General features: G+C 32.9%; 1 protein-coding gene across 1 annotated transcript in view; it reads right to left on the reverse strand.

Annotated features, from left to right (window-relative positions):
* Positions 1-21,843, reverse strand: part of LOC127879470 (gliomedin-like) — a 97,638-nt gene that overhangs the window by 22,079 nt on the left and 53,716 nt on the right. The window contains exon 3 of the mRNA XM_052426318.1: positions 2,346-2,403. Within this exon, the coding sequence (XP_052282278.1) occupies positions 2,346-2,403 (58 nt within the window). The remainder of the gene's footprint in view (positions 1-2,345; positions 2,404-21,843) is intronic.

Below are 21,843 nucleotides of genomic sequence, written 5' to 3' on the forward strand. Positions count from 1 at the left end.
CTTATTTTGGAAATAAATAAATCCAATTTAGAAGTATGGGAGAGTCCACAAGGCATAAATGGGTAAATTGGTTACAATTCTGGGCAAATTTATCATTTTAGGGATTGAGATCAAACGGAATGGCTGAATGGTGGAGATGGAACCTGTTAGTTTGTATGCCCCACTCGTTTTAACTTTTTTTTTAACTTTTTCTTTTCAAGAAACCACCTTTAAAGAAAAAATCAATAAACGCGGAAATAGTCGTCGCTCCTTAGCATGTGCTGACAGCGAGAATCTAATTGTTCAATACATTGATTCGTTCACATCTTGTGTATTATTTATTATGCTGCATACAAACGCAATTAAACATGTTAAAAATAATTTTATTATTTCGTTGAAGCGAACGTACGATTATGGTTAAGCCTCGCCTGTTTTTATACAGTTCCTCATTTTTGCAAACCGTGATCGACTAAACTGCTATCAATAGTTGACTCAATCATTTGTTAAATGAAATAACTTGATCAATTCTTATTCATGATTTAATTACACATTGTTTTTCTCTCACCAAATTTATTGTAGCAGAATAATACATCACGCTTAATAAATAGTGAAAGCAAATGTTTCTGTAGATATGATTGTAAACACGTTAAGAACGATCACATTTACACACTTTGAATGTACACAATAAAATTAAGATACGAGTATCAATAAATTCAAGAAACATACTCTTTGAGGAAATTCTTGTAAACAAAAATCATGTTTTAAACATTTTCGTAAGGCGTGTGACATATTGCTTTAAGAATACCGCATAATACATGCAGCGCAATATTTTAAAAATAATATTTAATATAAATATAGACATTAAATTTTAATAAAGACGTGTCAAATGATGACACGATTATTTATCTTTAATTGTGTAAATAACTTTTCCCTAAAGAGCACGCTGAATTCTTGTACGTTCTGAGAGAAAATTTTGCCCGTTTTACGACTTCAAATCAGCTGATAACATACTTAGAAATATTCATTTAATAAACAAAAACCACATAACTTATTCGTGTTAAATTATTTAAACTCTTGCATGGGTTTCAAGTACGGTATGGCAATATATCATAAACTTAGCAAAAAAATCGTGTTTTGTTTAACAAGAGCTAATATGTTGTCTAGAATATGTATGTTACGTATTTAGTGATAAACCTTATAATTGCTACAATAACATCTGAAAGTATTGCTGTAATACTAAACACATTAAATTAATATCACAGGATCTTTTCTTATCTGCACATGTGAAGGTTATTATTCGGATTATTGACGATTGGAATATGCCAATTTTGTAATAATGCATTGTTATGGTATAATAAAACGTCTCGAAAATAAAATTACTGGCTAGATACGGGACTGGGTCATTAATCGTGAGTTACCCTAAAAAACAAATTCCAATCATCATAACACTATTATTGAGCAGGTCTTTGGAAGAAAACGGCTTCACGTATGTGAATAGCGTGTCGTCACAGTCCGCATATTCATAAGACCTGGTTTTCCCACAACGCGGCTTAACAATGATTTATTTGGACAGTTCTCTGTGAAAAAAAGGGTTTAGTGCATGTGCGTAAAGTGTCGTCCCTGATTAGCCTGTGAAGTCCGCAGTCCGCACAGACTAATCAGGGGCGACACGTTCCGCTTTTATGATATTTATCGTTTCAAGAAAGTATCATCTTAACAAAAATCAAAATTAGGCGGAAAGTGTCGTCCCTGAGGCGGAAAGTGTCGTCCCTGAGGCGGAAAGTGTCGTCCCTGAGGCGGAAAGTGTCGTCCCTGATTATGTTGTAGGGACTGCACAGGTCAATCTGCGGCGATACTTTACGCACATCCATTAAACCCCCTTTTCACAGAGTACGGCACATCTTCATTTTAACCCATTTATGTCTAGTGGACTCTCCCATCCTTCTAAATTGGATCAATTTATTTCCAAAATAAGGCATAAAAAACACGCTGTGCAGCAAACGACCAGCTTGTTGGCTTTACCTTTTATTGAATTTCATCACTTTACTATGGAGCCCCGTTCTGGGAAAAAAACTTGGCTTAATGCATGTGCGTATAATATAAGCTAATATTAGCCTGTGAAGTCTGCACAGGCTGATCAGGGACGACACTTTCCGACTTCATTGGATTTTCATTGAGCAATGATCTCCTTTGCAACGAAACATTTCATAAAATTGGAAAATGTCGTCCCTGATTACCATGCACTGACTGTACCGACTTGGCTTGGGAGACGCTTTGCAGACATGCAATAATCATAGTTTCGGAAAGACACGGCTCAATTCGTACAGCTGCATGACGTAGTACATTACACACAGCCTGAATCTTACCGGGTATTTGTCCAGCACATCTTTCGTGTAACAAAGTCCAGCAAAATTCGTCCATATTCTGAAACGATATTAAAAATACTAAATTTTCATTTAGGTAAGATATTTAGAAAACATGTTTATTTTGTAAGTCATCTTTAATCCATGTCAATGATCGCATTTGTCAATTTTCAGCAAGATAAAATATAGCATTTGATGTGATATTCGAAGAACATATACTAGTGGAAAGGGATTGGTTTGTCATGCCTACCCCTACCATAAAAAATGATTAATTTCAAACTCGTATCGTATAATTATCTCAAGTGCAATAAAAAAATCACAAATCTGCAATACGGCTCCGTCATTTCGTTCAACAATTACGAATTGTGGTGGCGTGTACCCACATTGAGAATCGTCTCGGGAGACCAGCAAGAACAGTTTCGTTAGAAAAACAAAAATTGCACTGTCTAATTACAAAGCGTGGTTTTACATGTTATACTCAATTGAAAAGCAAGATGTTGCTTCTGTGTTTTCTTTGTTTCAATAATTGACATGTTTGTATTATATCAAATACTTTTTTTTTTGTAAAGTACTCCTACGCTGCATGAATGTGTCTGAATATGTGCGTATCGACAGGCAAGGTTTCTTGAAGTGTATAATTAAAGGACAAATCAACCCGTTTTTTGGGTTATTCCAGCGACTAGAAAAAGGCCTTGGCAAACAGCGTAGACCCAGATGAGACGCCGCATGATGCGGCGTCTCATCAGGGTCTGCCCTGTTTGCTTAAAGGAATTTCTGTAAGAAATATTCTAAATATAGAACTAATTATACTAGACATCCCTAATTTTGGAAATAAATTGATCCAATTTAGAAACATGGGAGTGTCCACTAGGCATAAATAGGTTAAGGACAAATTAAAAATGCCAACCTTCTCCACATATTAGTTCAGTAATAGCATTTCTTTACATGTTTGAAGTTGACAGTCCTGAGATGTGGTTTACACCAATTGGGATACATTGATACACGTCAGTACATGAAACGAATACGTACGGGATAAGAATAGAGGTGCGTTTTATAATTACAAAAATATATAAGCAAACAAAGCTTCTACATATTAATTTAATCCTAAAATGGACTGACGATACAATGAGGTGATATACGCGAATTTAATAACAATATTTTGTTTTACCAGAGAAGCCTAAAAATGCGCTATTTTGTCGAAAGACAAAAAGAATATTAATACAATATAAATCAGCATTTATGAGTCGCATGTGTCATGTTGATGTCATGTTGTGTTCCCTTGGGATTAACCCATTTATGCCTAGCGTCTAGAAAAGAAGGCCTTGGCAAACAGCATATACCCAGATGAGACGCCGCACAATGCGGCGTCTGATCCGGGTCTACGCTGTTTGCTTAAAGGAATTTCTGTAATGTGACATGATTGCTAGCACAAACTGGGGATACACCATGGGCATACTGGCAAAACTCCGACGTAGTTCCATAAAATGTAATTCTGTGTGAGCTCCGTAGCAAACGGATGTCAGAGTAAATTAAACAATTATATTTTCCGTGATCCAAAGTTGTTAAAGAAATACATTACTGCCATTGTTTGGAAATAATATTAGCCATGTATTTTTTTCATTGGAAATTCGATGATATTTAAAAGGTATTTATAGAAACGAAATGTAGGTACTAAACGAATAAATGAGCCGTGCTCTGTGAAAACGGGGTTTAATGCATGTGCGTAAAGTGTCGTCCCAGATTAGCTCGTGTAGTCCGCTTTTATGGTATTTTTTGTTTACAGAAAGTCTCTTCTTCGCAAAAATCCAGTTAAGGCGGAATGTGTTGTCCCTGATTAACCAGTGTGAACTGCACAGGCTTATCTGGGACAACACTTTACGCACATGCATTGCACCCCCTTTTCACAAAGCATGGCTGATATATTTTGAAGAGGACAAAAACGCTGAAACCGAAAAATTGCAATGCATGTCTTTTATCTTTGCAGTTTATTGGCAATTTGCTGAATTTGTGTCATCTTACGATTAAACTCTGAGAAACAACTGTATGAGAAAATATTGTATTATTCAATAAAATGCAATGATATCACACTCAATTGTGCATTTTTTGTAAAATTAATTTTTGTTTGACAACATGATTCGCGTTATCTCACAGGCAAAAAGACGATGAATTATTATTTTCTTGAGATATTTATTTAAGACAATGTCCACAATTACATTTATTTTCCTCCCTTTTAATTATTTAGTAAATTGTGATTTATGAACGAGATAAAACCATTTATGCCTAGCGTCTAGAAAAAAGGCCTTGACAAACAGCGTAGACCCAGATGAGACGCCTTATGATGCTGCGTCTCATCAGCATCTGCGCTGTTTGCTTAAAGGAATTTTTATAAAAATATTCTAAAATTGGAAATAAATTGATCCAATTTTGAGTCCACTAGGCATAAATGGGTTAAACAGCTGACATAAACGAGGCATACTTGAGCAATTGTTTCATGTATGTGCAAGAAAACATTGAACATGGTAACCTTACATGTGTAGAAGTAAATGTATATAAGCATGTTTATCTGAATTTTCAACAATTCTTTAAAACATTCTTAAATAATTTGTTTTAATTTAATCTTAATAATATTTTTAGCGACATTTTGTATATAAAATAATTTGTTTCATTTACATATATATTTTTTTGAAAATGATGTGTTTAAATTAAACTTTGTAGTGATGCCAAATTTAATAGTTTTTTTGCTGCATTTTTTAAAGTCAATATGTTTTCGTTGCAAATTCAGACATTCACGTCGTGAGGTGCCTACAAATAGCATTTATCTTTAATCTTTTGATAAATATTGATAAGAAGCAAAAATACACTAATTTTTCGATAATTTTAAGAAGATTTAAGAAAGTATTTGCTTGGTCTGATATATTGTTGTTGTAAATAATTAAATACACGTTTTCACTTTTCTCTTGTTGATTGTATCTGAGACGTTGTGATTTACATAAGGTATAATGCCGGCTACATTTTCACTCAAGAAATAATTTTTAGTATACGCACATAGTAAATCAAATTAACATATAAAAAGTTACATATCTTAACACGTTTGATTATCCTTCATACCATTACAGTTATTGCTCAAACCTTTGTAAACTGATACACACAAATGGAAATTTGACAAATATACTTCCAAAACTAACAGATGAAACAGTGAAGAAATAAACGCATTAATCATAAAGTGTTTGCAATAATTTACCCATGGTAACACTTCTACTTTAAGTTGTTTTCTCCCAACATAAAATTATCAATTATGTATTCATTCAATTCAAATGGACTCAATTTAAGAACAATGAATATTGACGACGTGTTGAAATAGATAGAAATAGATAAACAGTTGAAACTAGGGAACTAGGGGATATATATATATATATATAAGCCGTGCCCTGCGAAAGGGGATTTAATACATGTGCGTAAAGTTTCGTTGTAGATTAGCCTGCGCGGACGGCACTTGCCGCTTTTGTAAAAAATTTCGTTTAAAGATAGTCTCCTTGGCAAAAATCCAGTTTAAGCAGAAAGTGCCTACCCTCATTAGCCTGTGCGGACTGCACAGGTTAACCTGGGACGACACATAACGCACATGCATTAAATCCCCTTTCACAGAGCGCGGCTCATATATAAATGCCATATTGTATATGTCATTTTTGCCTGGCAGTGTACGACAGTGTATTTGAGTAAAGTGTTGAAATGAAGTTATTTTTACTTAAAATTAAACATTTTTTGACATATTGAGAGATGTTGAAATTGTGTTGTAATTACATTCAGACAAAGTTTTTCGCATGAGTCTTGTTTGAAAATTTTAATAATTAAGACATTTCTTTGATAGTATATGCAATTAAGAAAGGCCGATGAAACAAGGTTTTATCAAAACACTGAATACTAATCAATGTCGTAAATATATCGTGAGCGTTAACCCTTTGCATGCTGGGAAATTTGTCGTCTGCTAAAATGTCGTCTGCTGAATTTGTAAAATAAGCATTTTCTTCAATTTTTTTTCAAAGAATACTATCAGAATAGCAAACAGTTTGGATCCAGATGAGACGCCACGTTCTGTGGCGTCTCATCTGGATCCAAACTGTTTGCAAAGGCCTTTAAAATTCGGTTCCCGCGCTGAAAGCGTTAAAGTCCAAGAGAGACACAATGGCCGAATCACTACAGAACTTCTTCACGTCTCCCGGGGAGTGTGTCGCAGACAAAAATGGAAATTTCTGTAAACATTGTATTCTTTAAATATGAAAATACGGATAGAAGCTTCGTTTGTGTCACCATTATTTATGCAGAGTTGCAAAGCAAAATCTGATATTTTTCATACTTACCACTAAGAATATTCTTTTGACAATTCGTCGTCTGTGAGATATAATTTAATAATGTAATTTTCATGAATTATCATTGATTTAAAACCCCAGAAACATTTTTTTCAATTATTTATATTTACGCAGACGCTTTGTTATTAAATTAGTATATTTAATGGTATGGTCCACAAAGGTGTTTACTTTTAGTACTGTAGTACTGTATTGTAGTCATACAGTATACTAAAACCATCAATAAGAATTACAATATTATACAGTAAAAAGGTATAAATTGAAATGTAATTAATGAAAAACTTAAACATCCAAAAAACCAAACATATGATTAAAAAATGACGTCTATATGTCCTCACAGGCTAATCAGAGACGACACTATCCGCTTAAACTGGATTTTGCTAAGAAGAGACTCTTTGAAAAACGAAACATATCATACAAGCGGAAAGTGTCGTCCCTGATTGGCCTGTGCGACTGCACAGGATAATCTGGGACGACACTTTACGCCAATGCATTAAACCCCATTTTCAAAGAGCAAGGCCCACGTGCTTTCGCCGGTGCGGATAAGCAATAACACGCTTGTGTTCGTGTCATTTTTGCTTATTATCAGTTAGCCATGATGCCCTGCCCTGAGTTCATTCTTTTAAACAAATACTGGATATTGATAAATAATATTTTGTCTGTAAATTTGAGCCATCTAATACCAGATAACGTATGAAAACTCGTCTCATTGGAATAAGATTTTTGATTATTTTTTCGTATGTGATCAGAGATAATAATGTTTCCATCTGTTATAATTGTTAATTGTTAACAAACGCCGTTGGTAATTTTAACTTGATGTGGTCTAACAACTCGATATTTCCCAGAAAAATAAGCAGTTTATTTTTCATATCACTATGTGCATTATATGTAACTACCACAAGGGTCGAATAGGTATACAGAAAAATACAGTCGATATTCTCTTTAGAAAAGAACGAATCTTTATACTGGTCAACTCTGTAAAGTATACAGTTTTCAAACCCTTAATTTAGTTTAAACCTATTTATTTTAGCTAGATGCCTCAGGCTTATTAAAACGCTCTCGAGTCCGTTTCCTGGGCCTATAGCTAGTACTTGGTGTCTTTTAGGGAGATCTAAAGAACGCTCCCACAGTAGGGATCGAACCCGTGACATCCCGGTCGCTAAGCGGACACCATATCCATAACACCACCTCAACAGCCCTTGAGCCTTCTTAAAGAAAAAAAAATGTCATGCGTTCAATTAATTCTTTCTTGATGTTTTTGTGTTGCTCAAGCGTCCTAATATCAGGATTTGTAATCGCCCGTTAATCGGATTGTCCGGCGTTAAATTTAGACCGCATTGTGGATGTCCGTTTGAAGATGACCTCACATGATTTACCTGTGTTCAAGTTGTTAATTGATTGCCAATAAATATGCAGTTTTTGCGATGCTGTAGGGCAATATATTAAATAAGATTGACTCATGTGGTTATGTTATTGTCGATTTACGAGGTTATGATAATCGTTGATGAGACCAAGTAAGGCATGAGGTCCGAGAACTGTTACGGGTGGTATTCCAGAATACCCAAGGGAAGGTTCATTTTGCTCTCCACCAATAACTGAATGGACAGGATTTTCCGTTAAGTCGCATGATCCATATATCCATATAGAAACATTTTCAGAATGGTGTGCCATTGCTGGTCTCAATAAGCACTGATCTGATTTGCTCAACCAATATATTTTGGTACATGTAGCCTCGTTTCAACAGGGGCTGGACTCTAATCAGATCCCGTCTTCATAACTTGATATATCGTTTGGAGGGTTTGATGTTATATTTATCTCCTCGAGTCTTTTTTGAGGTCCGTTCACTTTCGGCATTAATGAACTTTCATTGAATTTATGTATGACAGTTTATAATTTGCTTTAAATCGAAACATACGATATTTAATAAATCTGTATACAAAACCAATGCCATACATAATAACGACATTTGTGTCTTTTTGTTTCGCTCGGAATCACATTGTTGGAATACGGTATGCGTGTAATCGCGGATTCTAGTGAATGCTTTGAGAATTATTTATTTGAGCAATCATTCAAAATCCTGTTAAGTTTATAAGAAGTAATGCCAATGTTGTTTTGTGTCTATGTAAATTGCTTGGTAAACATTCACTTAAGAATATAATGTGAATGGTCATTTAATGAAAGTTATAGGATGAAACAAATGCAGCCCGTGTTATTTTGCAATGCAGGGACTATTTAATGTGTTTGCATGAAATATTATCTTTATTTTTATTGTAAGCATCTTCGCTGAAATAAAACTTTAAATGTTTGTTAAATGTCATCGTTGGTGTTTATAAATTACTGTTCAATTAAATTATTACAACCTGACTGAAAACACTTCTAAAATAAAATAAAATCTCATCAGAGTTACAATTAGTCCCTTAATAGTTGATACTTACATTTAAGTGCCTTAAAATCTTTATAAGTGTACCGATTTCCGAAAAAACAAATATGCTTACAACTTGCTAACTTTGTGTAAATTAATCATTGACAAAGCGTAGAGCCAATTGCTAACAATACAAATCACTGTGAGACTGATAGATGTCCAAACACACGTATATTCCCCAATATTTACAGTTTGAAAGTCATTGCCTAGGCTGATACATTGTTCAGTACACGTGGCCACTTTTATCTTGTAGATTTATCTATTTTACAATATATTTTATCATGTACAATACAATTCGTTTAGCTATATTTTCCATCAAGAACCGACGCGATATTAATCAAACAAAACACTTCAAGGTTACATATCTTGTCATCATTAAGTTATGCCATGATTCTTTTATGGAAACAAGTCGAAGTCAGTTATATTGTTCAAAACACAAACGGACCAATCATCGATCGGCTCAACGCAAACCACTCATGTTTACGTAGATAGCCTTGCAATAACTTTATATAAAACCAGTAAAAACATCTTAATTATCAGATATATTCTGAAAAATATCAGTTGCACTTATTCAAGTTCTGATGAGAAAGTTGTTCCCACAACTTTTAATTTAATTTATGCTGAAGAATTTCGCTTAAAACTGGCATCTATGTTAACTTTCAAAAATAAAGAATACATTTTTGCAACAATATATCGTATTAAGAAAAGCTGCTAAATCACTGATTTACGTAAGATTATAGACTAATCCAGTTTATGATATACTCGTAAATGAGATAAACATTTCCCCATAGTTTTATTATTTAAGGATACATTTCCACTATGATTTATTATTTTTATTTGTTGCAGTGCTCATATATAGTTTATAATCTTCCAGTCAAAATTTGAAACACAAGATCTCCCCCGTCCTTTGAGACACGCGACACAGATGAAACGATAGCAGTTCCTGTAAATATCGACACGACTGTACGCTTATAATTAGATTAGAAAGTCTCACTGAAATGGCCATCTGTCAACAGAGAGAATTAGAGAAGTATTAACGTACGAGTATGACGCACATTATGTTGACCTTGCTCTGTGAAAGTGGGTTTAATGCATGTGCATATAGTGTCGTCCCAGATTAGCCTGTGCAGTCCGCAAAGGCTAATCAGGGACTACACATTTCGCTTTTATTTTATTTTTCGTTTAAAGATAGTACATCTTAGCAAAAATCCAGTTTAGGCGGAAAGTGTCGTCACTGATAAGCCTCTGCACATTTCGCACATGCATTAAACCTCCTTTTCACAGAGCACGACATATTTTATGTTGATAAGGAAAATCCTTGTCATGCCGATCGTTATAACAAACTTATGTCTTTTTAACATGGTATGACATTTTACAGCAATGTTCGATCAATGGCAAATGGCTAGTTAACGTTCTAGACGCGATTAACAAACACACACGAAAAAGAAAAACAAAAAATTGAAAGATCAATTCACAGAATATAGGGTTCAAACGGTTGCAAGGAGCTCCAAACCGCACACTTGGAAAAAACTATAAACAAAGAAATGTTAAGTGTAAATTATATTTAACCTAACACCATTACTATTCAAATTAAATATCGATAAAAGAGAATACCTTTCAATTACATTTCCATAGAACTACTTGATGCTAAAACCCAGTGCAACATAATTGTGACGTTTTTAGGCACGATGAAATGAAACTAGCAATCAGCAAACATCAAAACGTTTATAAAATTCTCTTTATTTATTGTCTTTAAGTGCGAATGAAGTGTAATTACTACAACGATCACAAGCACATTTTTCAAAATATAAGAAGAGATATTAAAAGAGTAATGAATATATATGTACTGAACTGAACATCAAAGATTGCTTGACTTACTAAGTATCGAGAATGAGTGCGTGCCAACACATAGTTTATAAAGAATAGCACTGGCTATGACCTCTTGACGGATCAAATAAATTGAGACTTGCGTTTCCGCTTCGAATTACAGTTACATTTGTCATTCGGATTTATTTGACTTAACGTGTTTGCACACATTCCGACTTAAAACAGGAATTGTATGAAACACCCTAACTAATAACAAAATGATCTTCGATATGGACAAACGTCGTAATGAAATATCAATTTTACGTACTATAATGACAAACATATGATCACCATACGAAGACAATGAATAAAAATAACCTAGTTGGAGTATAAAGTCATAGCATATTTTAAGCAAAAATGTTATGCAAATATTGGTCAAAATATATTATTCCCGTTGAACACTCTAAACTTTTATGTACGCCTTACAATATGATAACTTGAATCACTAGCTTCCTTAAACGTTTTGTTGAAAGGGATAAAACTTGTACAATAACCGTAGATATAAGTTACCGAATAAAGAAAAACACAGAATGTGACGTCACGACGAAAATTCTGAATATGATGCCATTAGACTTGTAAAAGATATTTATGTAGGAGGTCTGTAGACGCTGATATACATCAATTTATCATAATCATATATCATAATGTTGATTTTCTGTATGTATTAATTCTTCATATTGAGTGGTTATATTTTAAAATAGTGTTAATACTTCTTTATATGTTGTGAATGAAATATTACACTAAATCCAATGCCCATATGTTCTATTTATAAAACGGTTAATATTTGAAAGCATATTTATGTCATGTAGATATGTCTTTGTACAACGTGGAGTTATCTTCATAAGATGGGTTTATCTCTTTGTATTATGTGGTTACCTTGTTTCGTTTTATTATGTGTATTGTTGGAACGAGACCTTAAAAACTTCAACACTTATACAATTGATCTGTATAGCATTTATGGATCGATGCATTGCATTTATTTCTACTTCATTCCAAACCGATTAATGAATGTTTCCATCAATAAAACGATGGAATTTTATTTTGAATGTATACATGTCTTAATATTAAAATAATGTTGATTGCACGTAATTTCATATTTGGATACGAGTAACACTGAACCTAATTGTGATAAATCAAAGTATACCGTAAACTGTACAATTTATCCTAGTAGGTACCGACTTTTACCAAAGATGATCGTGAAATATTGAAAGTAACAAACATCAGGATTTAAACTTTAATAACTTGTATTGTAGTGCCAATTTTAAAATACCAGGTTAAAAAGCATAGTGAATGAGAAAAATTTTAAGTCCTCAAGGGCCATACTTCGGAAGTATTTTCGTCAGCCTGGCTGGTTATGAAACTTGGTCGGTACTATATGCCAACAAAAATGATCATCATGTTTTATAATGATCACATGTAATATTTGGACGCCACCCACTAGCTGATCGCACATTATATATCCCGTTTTTAATTGACATTTACAATGTATGATTAAACAAGATGTGTTTGTGAAACACTATGTCTCCCGCATATATTTGACCTTTGACCTTATAGGATGACCTTAACCTTTCACAACTCAAAATGTGCAGCTCCATGAGATACACATGCATGCCAAATATCAAGTTGCTATCTTCAATATTTCAAAAGTTATGGCCAATTTTTAAGTTTGACGCATACCAACCAACAGACAGGGCAAAAACAATATGTCGCCCAGTACAGACTGGGAGACATAAATAGAAAACTATAATGCCCAAAACATTTTGGAATACAAGCACTCCGCCGAACCCTGAATAACTATATAAGCTTATTATGTTGTGCATGGCAAAATACGATTTGTAAATTGAGAAACTTGCAATGGTATCATGAAAGCTCAAGGTTGAGGTTTTGGTTGCCGCTTCAAATTATAGTAATAATTGAAATGCGAATATTATTGATGACACATTTTCACCCATATTGTAACATGGAATAAACTGTCATCTGGAATATTAGCATAATCATTTTAAATGTGACAAATGTCTTAACAGATAATTCATCGAAACATGTTTGCAAAATGATTTTGAATGTGGCCAATATCTTCACAGATAATTCATCACAACATCCAACCATAAAAAAATAACATCGATTTTGAAACAGTCTCTAAAAAACTTCATGCATTCAGCCAGCTGTGCACAAAAGAAAATGTAAAAATTTACGAAAGATCACCAAACACTGTTGTGTTGATTGATTTAGTTTTGTACGGTTTATAATTTTATAACAAGAATATTACTGACGTTTTATGCCGATCACAAATGTGTCCCACTTTTTGTATATTTGTAGAGACGTTTTGTTACATATTGTAGTGTTTTTTTTATATTTTTTGTCTGCGCCTTCAATGTATACAATTGTGACTTGGATTTCCTTACATTCGAATGAGAAAAAAAAACTTACACGAGGGAAGGAAACAAATTGAAATGACGTACAAAAAGCAAAAACAAACAAAAAAATACGTTTATTCGTTTGCCAGATTCTCAAGTCAGAGTTTATCAATAACGTAGAAAATACAAACAAATCGCATGTGATCAAGTCAAGCAAGCTGATGTTTACATTTTGGTAGATAAAGGGCGGAACAATAGTCTGTAACTACGAAATTTCACTGTCTTTTAGAAAAGTTAAAAAAATGCTACAACAATATTTATTATACCTCCTGGATTGTTTTGGTAAACAATTTTGACGGATATGTGGGGGCCTTGCATGCTTTTTGTTTATCATAATATAATTATAGATCATATTCTTGAAATGCTATTTTATAATTTACATTTTGCACATCACGAAAAACGTAATTACAAATGTCGTAGTGACACATACACTTTGTGCATCGAATGGAACACATATGTTTACGCTATGAACTGTAAGTGTAGTAAAATTCAATGTCAAATTTATCTAATGGAATTTGACGTTAATACATAAACCTAGTTCTAGTGGCTTTGCAAAATTAAACATCTAAAACATTTGGTCCATATTTATAATTGATATATTTCAAGGTATGAACACAAGTCTTGCGGTATAAACACCAATAGCAAACTGTATATATAAATCTTTTGATGTACACTGCTTGTATTTTGTCAATAAAACACAAACAATAAATAAATGTAATTACTGTTACCAATTGTACATCATTTTTTATTTCCATAATACATCAATGTTTTTTAACATGCAGAGCAGCAATGTGAGCGCAAATCCTACTTTGACGGTTCAAATAAATGTTGAGACGACTTATATAAATTCACGTATTGTTGTACAGCTATTTTCGGGTGACCTTTGTACTGACTTGAAAGCGATATCTTGGAGTACAATTATCTTTCTGATAAATTAATTTAGTTTATCGAATCTACATTGATTATACTAAGTGACAATATGCACTTAAACGTTGATTCTTTGTATAATTATGTTGCTCAAGAACTCTAGTGAAACAAATGCAAAGTGTGTTTTACGTTTGTATGCTTAACTCTCGCGTGCTAGTGTTAAGGGTTAAAGAACATTTTACGAATTATTTTATGGCCCGGGAATTAATTTAAAGCTTGTTTTAAAGGTTCTCACAATTAAATACTCATCATGTAAATAAGAAAGTAAATTATGACTCATTGAAACTTATTTTGATGCGATATTGGGGAAAAATTCCGTTTTGAGCGACTCGACTATACTATTTCATGCATTTGTGTTTGTACCATTTGCTTTTTTTATTGCCAGAACTGTTTAAATCATGATTTCGCTCATTCTAGAACGCTTTTTAAACCAACACACAGATAGGTTTTTTAAAGGACAATCCCACAAATAAATCCAAGAGAACGTGACAAGAAACCATAAACATCGCAGAATTGCCATATGTTGGCATAGCTTAAATTGTGTTATCGAAAATGCCCTGATATTACAAAAAGTGGACAGAATTAGCTGGTTATTTTTCAGTGTACTTTATCACTGTATTGAATCATAAATATCAGACAGGGGTTATCGGGTCATTGTCATACCAACTATAAACAAGATCAAGTACTGACAGTACTGGTGTGACGATGCTTGTGAAGAGGATTGATATAAAAGCATCTATTTAAGTTTATCTACATCACCACAATTGTGTATGTGGGTACAAACATTTTGGGTAGGAAAATATTTGGGTACGAAATTTTGGGTACACAAATTATGCCACCAACAAAATTGGATACCAAAAAAGATTTGGTTACGAAAAAAAAATGGGTTGGAAAAAAATTGGGTACGAAAACAAATTTGGGTACGAGCAAAAATTTGGGTACGAAAAATGTAGGGTACGAAAACAAATCGGGGTACGGGGAAGTAGTACCCGTGGGGAACTTGATCCATTCAGCGAAACTGGGAGGCGGGTTACATTCTCGATCAAATATAACAAGAAATATCTTTAAAAAGATATTCGACGTGTATTTTCTGTACCACTTATCTTAAAAAAACGTTCTGTTACAGTAAAACGTTTGTGGGTTATATAATTACGTTTCAGCATATAAATTCAAAACTTGGCATGCTCTTTAATTACACCATGCTCTTTAATTTCACATGTGTATCATACCAAACTTTATATTTCGTTGTTTCCTTTCCTAAGTTAATGATGCTATGTGTACTAACGTGATTTCACATGCCCATGTTCATGAACATATAATTTTTCTCTTTTGATGATTGTTTTTTTCTCTAATTCAATAAGCTTAGGCATGTTTGTTCGTTAAGTACGGCAATAATTTCATGATGATTCCCGAAAGCAGGTATGAGCCGATAGTCGTAAGAGAACTTGAATACGTGAGTTCGCCCATGAACACATGGTAAGGTTAACTAAATCCCCGCGATAAGACCTTATGTGTGTTTAAAACGGGAAGAGGACAACGACAGCGAGCGAGGCATGGTATAGGGGTGATAATCCTGGGTATTGGTTAGGGTTAAGGTTAGGTGTCGGGTTAGGGTTAAGGTTAAGGTTAAGGTTAAGGTTAACCCTTACCCAAACCCGACCCATAACCCTAACCCTTCCCCCTATCCTCTAACCCCCGATGCGCATAACAATACCATGCCTCGCTCGTTGTCGTTGTTCGCTTCCCATTTAAAACATCAAACAATATCCAACAAACGAATGAATTATCAAACATAGTATGTGCACTGATGTGGCTCTGTAATTTCTGTTTGAAAAGTTTATTAAATATGTAAAAATGAGAAAGCACGCATTACAGCGAGTTTCGCAGAATGTCCTACTGGTATTATGCTGTTTATATACCTTAGTCGTTACAACGTTTACAAATGGCAGGTTCGTAATAATTCGATTTCTGTACACTCATGATCGCATTGAAAGTTAATTATACACGTTTTAATTCGCAATTTATTTACTGAATTACGACAAATGTCAAATACAATACAGAAAATTCATAGTTGTTTCATTGATTTATAAACATATAATGGATTGAATATAACTGATTCAAAATTAACGTTTTCAAACTAATATTAAATCTTTTTCTCATAATATGCTGTCCTATTTATAGCTGTATACCTTTATCAATGATAATCAGCGAGGTATGCCGATTAGAAAAATCGAGCTATCCCAATCGGACTGGCTCGTTTTTTTACATAGGTCGCCATTGTGAAGAATTTTGTCATGGTATGATAAGTTAGACGAGCTGCTTCGCAGCATCGTCAAAAAGTATATCTCCGGAGAAATTTTGAAAACCCAAGCGACCCTTACTGGCATATAATTCATTTATAACGAATGCATTAACGTCTCATATTTTGTCATATCATCACTTACATGTTGAATCCATTTTCCGTCGATGTATAGTGTCTTGTGACAGGATTTACACGGTTTACACATTGTTCTGCGTACAAATTGTCATTGAATAGATGAAACTTTGTGATACATGGATAAGACTTAGTTTGGATTGGAATGATTCATATTAGCATGTTCGTTCAAAGAAAGCAATATCATTTCAAATTAAAGCATTACGAAGTAAACTACAAACAGTAAATCAAGTCGATATTTACAAAATATTGTTTAAAGTTTTAGTATACATATTTTTGGTGCAAGGTATGCGTGCACTGTTGGCGTGAAGAGATCTTTATAACATAACTATGATTGTTTTTTATTCGGATTTCCGTTTATTGCACACGTTTGTCAGAACTTCGTATTTAATAGCGACTTTCTAGTATAATTCACGTGGCACAAAGTATGTACTTGTAAAAACATCATAATATAAAAAGACTGTTTGTACATCTATACCAGATATATTTAAAATATTTCTGCTCGATAAAACACAAACTGACAAACACAACCAAACATGAAAATAATGTGAAACAAGAACCGTCGCCTTCTTTCGATTGTCAAATTAAATAAATCAATCAACAATTTTGTCAAACATGTAATATTTCGCCAGGTTATTATGTTTAAATACATAAGCAATAAATCAAATCCAGAAAATAATATCAAAAGAGAACTTGTGTTTATATCCGCTTTTTGTATAACAGAACACCAACAATGAGCATAAAATGATTGAAACTTTAGATACCGCCATGGAACGTTCATGTAAGTCGATATCAAGGCTAGGTGAACACAACTAACCCAATTATTTATCAAAATTGTACATCTTAACAAAAATAACTTCTGTAGATAAATCACTTACTTGCAATTTAATAACTTAATTGGCCATATTTGTTTTTATACTTATAACATAAATTCGATTTGCACGTAACGTTTTTGGAGTCGTGTTTTTACTTTCTTTCTGCATGGTAAATTATTACTACAAAAACACTGGATGTAAAAAAAACATAAATATGTAGAAGCATATTAAAATCATTCGTCACAGAATGAATCTAGGTGAAAATTTAGTAACACAACACACGGCTGTTCAGCCTTCGCTAATGTCATCCAACTGATACTTCTCGTTAGTCACACAAGTCAGAGACTGCAAGTAAGTCAATCTGAAGTTTGATTTAGTTCGTTTCTTACTTTAGTAACTCTCTCGTTGCAATGTCTCCAGTAATACTTAATCCACCCATCAAATATTTATGAGTATATTGTTGATATTTATGTTCCATGTTAATTTAAGTTGAGGAAGTGTCTTTAATGACGTCACAAATAAAACATTAAGGAACAAAATGCCATTTCCGAAGGCGTATTTTTAATATAAAAAGGCGTGTCAAGTTTTATCAACGCTGTCATATATAATTGTGTAAAGGGAAAACACTTTGCAGATATAACGATCTTGATGTCACCATCCACATCTACGTATGACGTATGTGCTACACTACGTAGGGCCCTACTATTTAATGATATACTTATACAATTATTCAGTTAACCTTGCATTTTATTAATATTTTGCATGTATTCATTCCTGTTTGGAAGTCACCAATACTAGAAGACATATGCGATAAATGGAAACATTTAATTGATTCATAAATTTTGATTGTATTGCGCTGAATTGAAAAAATCAAATCTGAAAATCGTTATCATAAATTGTGTGAATTGATGATATTAGCATAGCTTAATTAATAAACCAGTTGTCTCGCCATATTACCAAATGCTAAGCTTCATTAGACGTACAGCGTCATCGCGTGATATGGTTCAAGTAAAGCAACGAGACGTACATAGTACTAACTATTCATGAAATGTCTGGATAAATAGGTTGTGTCTCAATTACTCAAACCACTTTTACTTTGTAAACCTATTTGAGGCATACAGAGAGAATATCATTTCATTTTCTGACAATTAAATTAGTATTTAAGGGATTTATATTTTGAACGATATAATATTAAAAGGGTTGCAGTAGGTGTCTTTATCTAAAAGTACTTATTTTCTGAATGGAGGGCCATTTTTAAAGCTTTTCTCATGCCTCACACTCCGATTGCTTTTGCCTACTGAAGACATATATTCCATTACAATTACATGTTTATGGTTATTCGAGAATATATGTGATACATAAATAGAAAAAAAACTGTGTCATTAAAAATATGCAATATAAGGGTCTAAACATTTAAGAGTTCCATATTCGATTTTAAATACCATTGGACTGCATTCACCTTTCGAAAAAAACAAAACAATTCAAACATAAAATGAGCGTTGAACTTTTACAAAGAATGCATCTTAATCTAACGTACTTTAACCGTCAAATAACCGATTTGGTTATTGAATAGATGAATAGATCAATTCAAAATTTTCAAATTAAGGAACGTAATAAATCTTTTTTTTACTACCACTGTGTTTTATTGCACTACTAAATTGTAGACATTCTTCACACAGTCGGTGATGTACAGATTGCATGTCTCGTTTATTTTTCTTGACGAAGGATATTTACTGATAAAGTTAAATGCGTCTTTCCTATTTACGAGTAAAGTATTCATTATACCACAACAAAGTATGCACATTTTAGTCCTACAGTAATAATTTGTTTCTTGTTGTGAAAGAAATACTAATTCTGAGTTTTATAAAATAAAAAATTCTTCAAGTTTCATGTTATGTGTATAAATTAAATGCTTTGCACCAGTTTATTTTGTGGATGAGTACAAACGAGTACAAATGCAAACCTTGTAATATCATTTTAGAGTTATATATATGTATTGTTTAAGTTAATATATGACTCATCAATCTTGGTTCCTACTCAAAACGTGAATTATTGAAATGTGTGTGTAGTAAAAAAGACAGGGTGTATTTAAACATGCGAAATAATAATGTTGTACAGACATTTCGCAACTTAAATAAACTTAAATTGATGTATAGAAATATTATATAGAGATCTTTTTTATTTATATCATTAATATTATATTTATGTACATTTGTAAAACCATAGCAGCGTGTGACTACATGCATTTGATTCAAAACATGCGTGCCAGAGTTGTTTAAGTTAGATTATCTTGATCATATACTTGTTCAAGATAGCTGAAAGCATCAAAAAGTCATTAGACTTGGTTACAAATCAACCTTTAAAGTACAAGTATGTGTACAGTCTTGCTTTCTACTTCAATTGCTGCAAGAAGGCTTTCTTCGAAATATGATACCCAGGGGCAAGACACCACTTATTTAAACTGTATATATGAAATGCAATTTTACTCTTGTCAAATCGATTATATTATTGCAAAACTCCCGCCATATATTTATTGATATATATGGCCTGATGCAACCAATCATAGCAAGAAGATTTGTATTCAGAACAGGTCAGGCAAAATATAACTCGATAACATAATTGATTAGACGTTAAAATTTCATAAAACCGATGGCGAATAATACGCAGTGTACACTCTTTATTTTAGTGAATTATTTACAAAGTTGAATCACGTAAGTTTATCATCACAATGTTATCTTTGACAGACAAGTATAAATCAAATTTGTTTTTATTTCTCTTACCGCTCACTTTGTTATGATTGCCCGAATGAAACAACTATTTATAAGTTAGGTCTACTAAACTAACTGATATTTAAGTTTCAATGATCTATGTTCTGTTTATACATAAGCAGTTGACAAATGTTTCGCTATCTGAGACACAATTGCGAAACAATAAACTAATGGTTTACTATGAGACCAAATAAAATGACACATTTAACATTCAAAAGCAATCCTGTAAACACTTATACTTTTTTGAAATAAGGTTTATTAGTTTGAAGTACATATATGTAGTTTGTAGTTTCATGTAGGTGTGAATATAAATAGAATGTATATATAGATGTCAGATACTCTGAGAAATATAATTAATCCCAAGTTATCAAACCAACTGGCATGTAATTCATTTATTACAAGATGGATTTCCATCTCATATTATGTCATAGTATTCCTAGTCAATGTTATCAATTTCCCGTTGATTGGTTGGGTATTGTGAAATGATTAATACGATAAACACATTGTTTTGCGTACAATGAAAAAATTGTTATATATTGATGTAATACTTATTTGGGATGGCGCATTCCAATAAATATAAGTAGTCAGAAGAAATAGTTGTAATGAGTTTTAAACATGACTGTTTTTATGAACACAAATTTAAACATTTTAATGGGTAACAATCGAAACACGGAGTTGAAAATTAACATGTAGCTAAAGCCATAAAAATGCATTATTTCGACATAGCACCATATTATTTGGTTCTTTCGAAAATAGATTCTTGGTACACGACATGCGTGCAATCACGACGTTGCGTAAAAGTTATGATATATTTTATTATTCTATATCCAATAAATTCATCCAATGGGCATTCTTCATAAGTACCACGTGACCGTCCAATATATTCCGGTATTGGATCCAAAAAGTCTGTATTTTTTCCATATTGGACAGTTGAGTACAAGTGCACTAAGCAATTGTTTTATAACGATAAAAGCCGTTACCGAGAAAAAGTATCCGAATGTACAATATTCGATTCACACAGGCGATATTTAGAATTGTATTTCTTAAATAAATAAATTGGATAAATGTTAGTAATTAAAAACAAATGCAACAGCAAGTGATATTGTTATTGTTTGAAAAACAAATGCAACAGCAAAACAAAAACTCTATTTTATTAACCTCAATGACAGCTTTAATCCAATGCTTATAGCAACACAGTTCAATGATATTCCCTTCCATTTTCTGTTCTTCCGTCCCTTATCGAAATGTATTTAAATCCACACTTTCTTTGATAGCGTTTGTATCCCATGCTAACCATTCTGACCCAAAACACGATTTACGAATTCGTAATCCTGTCGGAGCGAGTTGTTTTATTCCTATCGAAGTTAACAGTTATGCATTACAAACACACAATCCGAAATACGTTTTGGATTCGTTCGATGATTTAAAAAATATTATGAATAATTTACTGTTAAACACAAACACGTCCATAGTGATTAGTGTTGTCCCTAA

Source organism: Dreissena polymorpha, chromosome 4 (assembly GCF_020536995.1).
Source record: "Dreissena polymorpha isolate Duluth1 chromosome 4, UMN_Dpol_1.0, whole genome shotgun sequence".
NCBI classification, from domain to species: Eukaryota; Metazoa; Mollusca; class Bivalvia; order Myida; family Dreissenidae; genus Dreissena; species Dreissena polymorpha.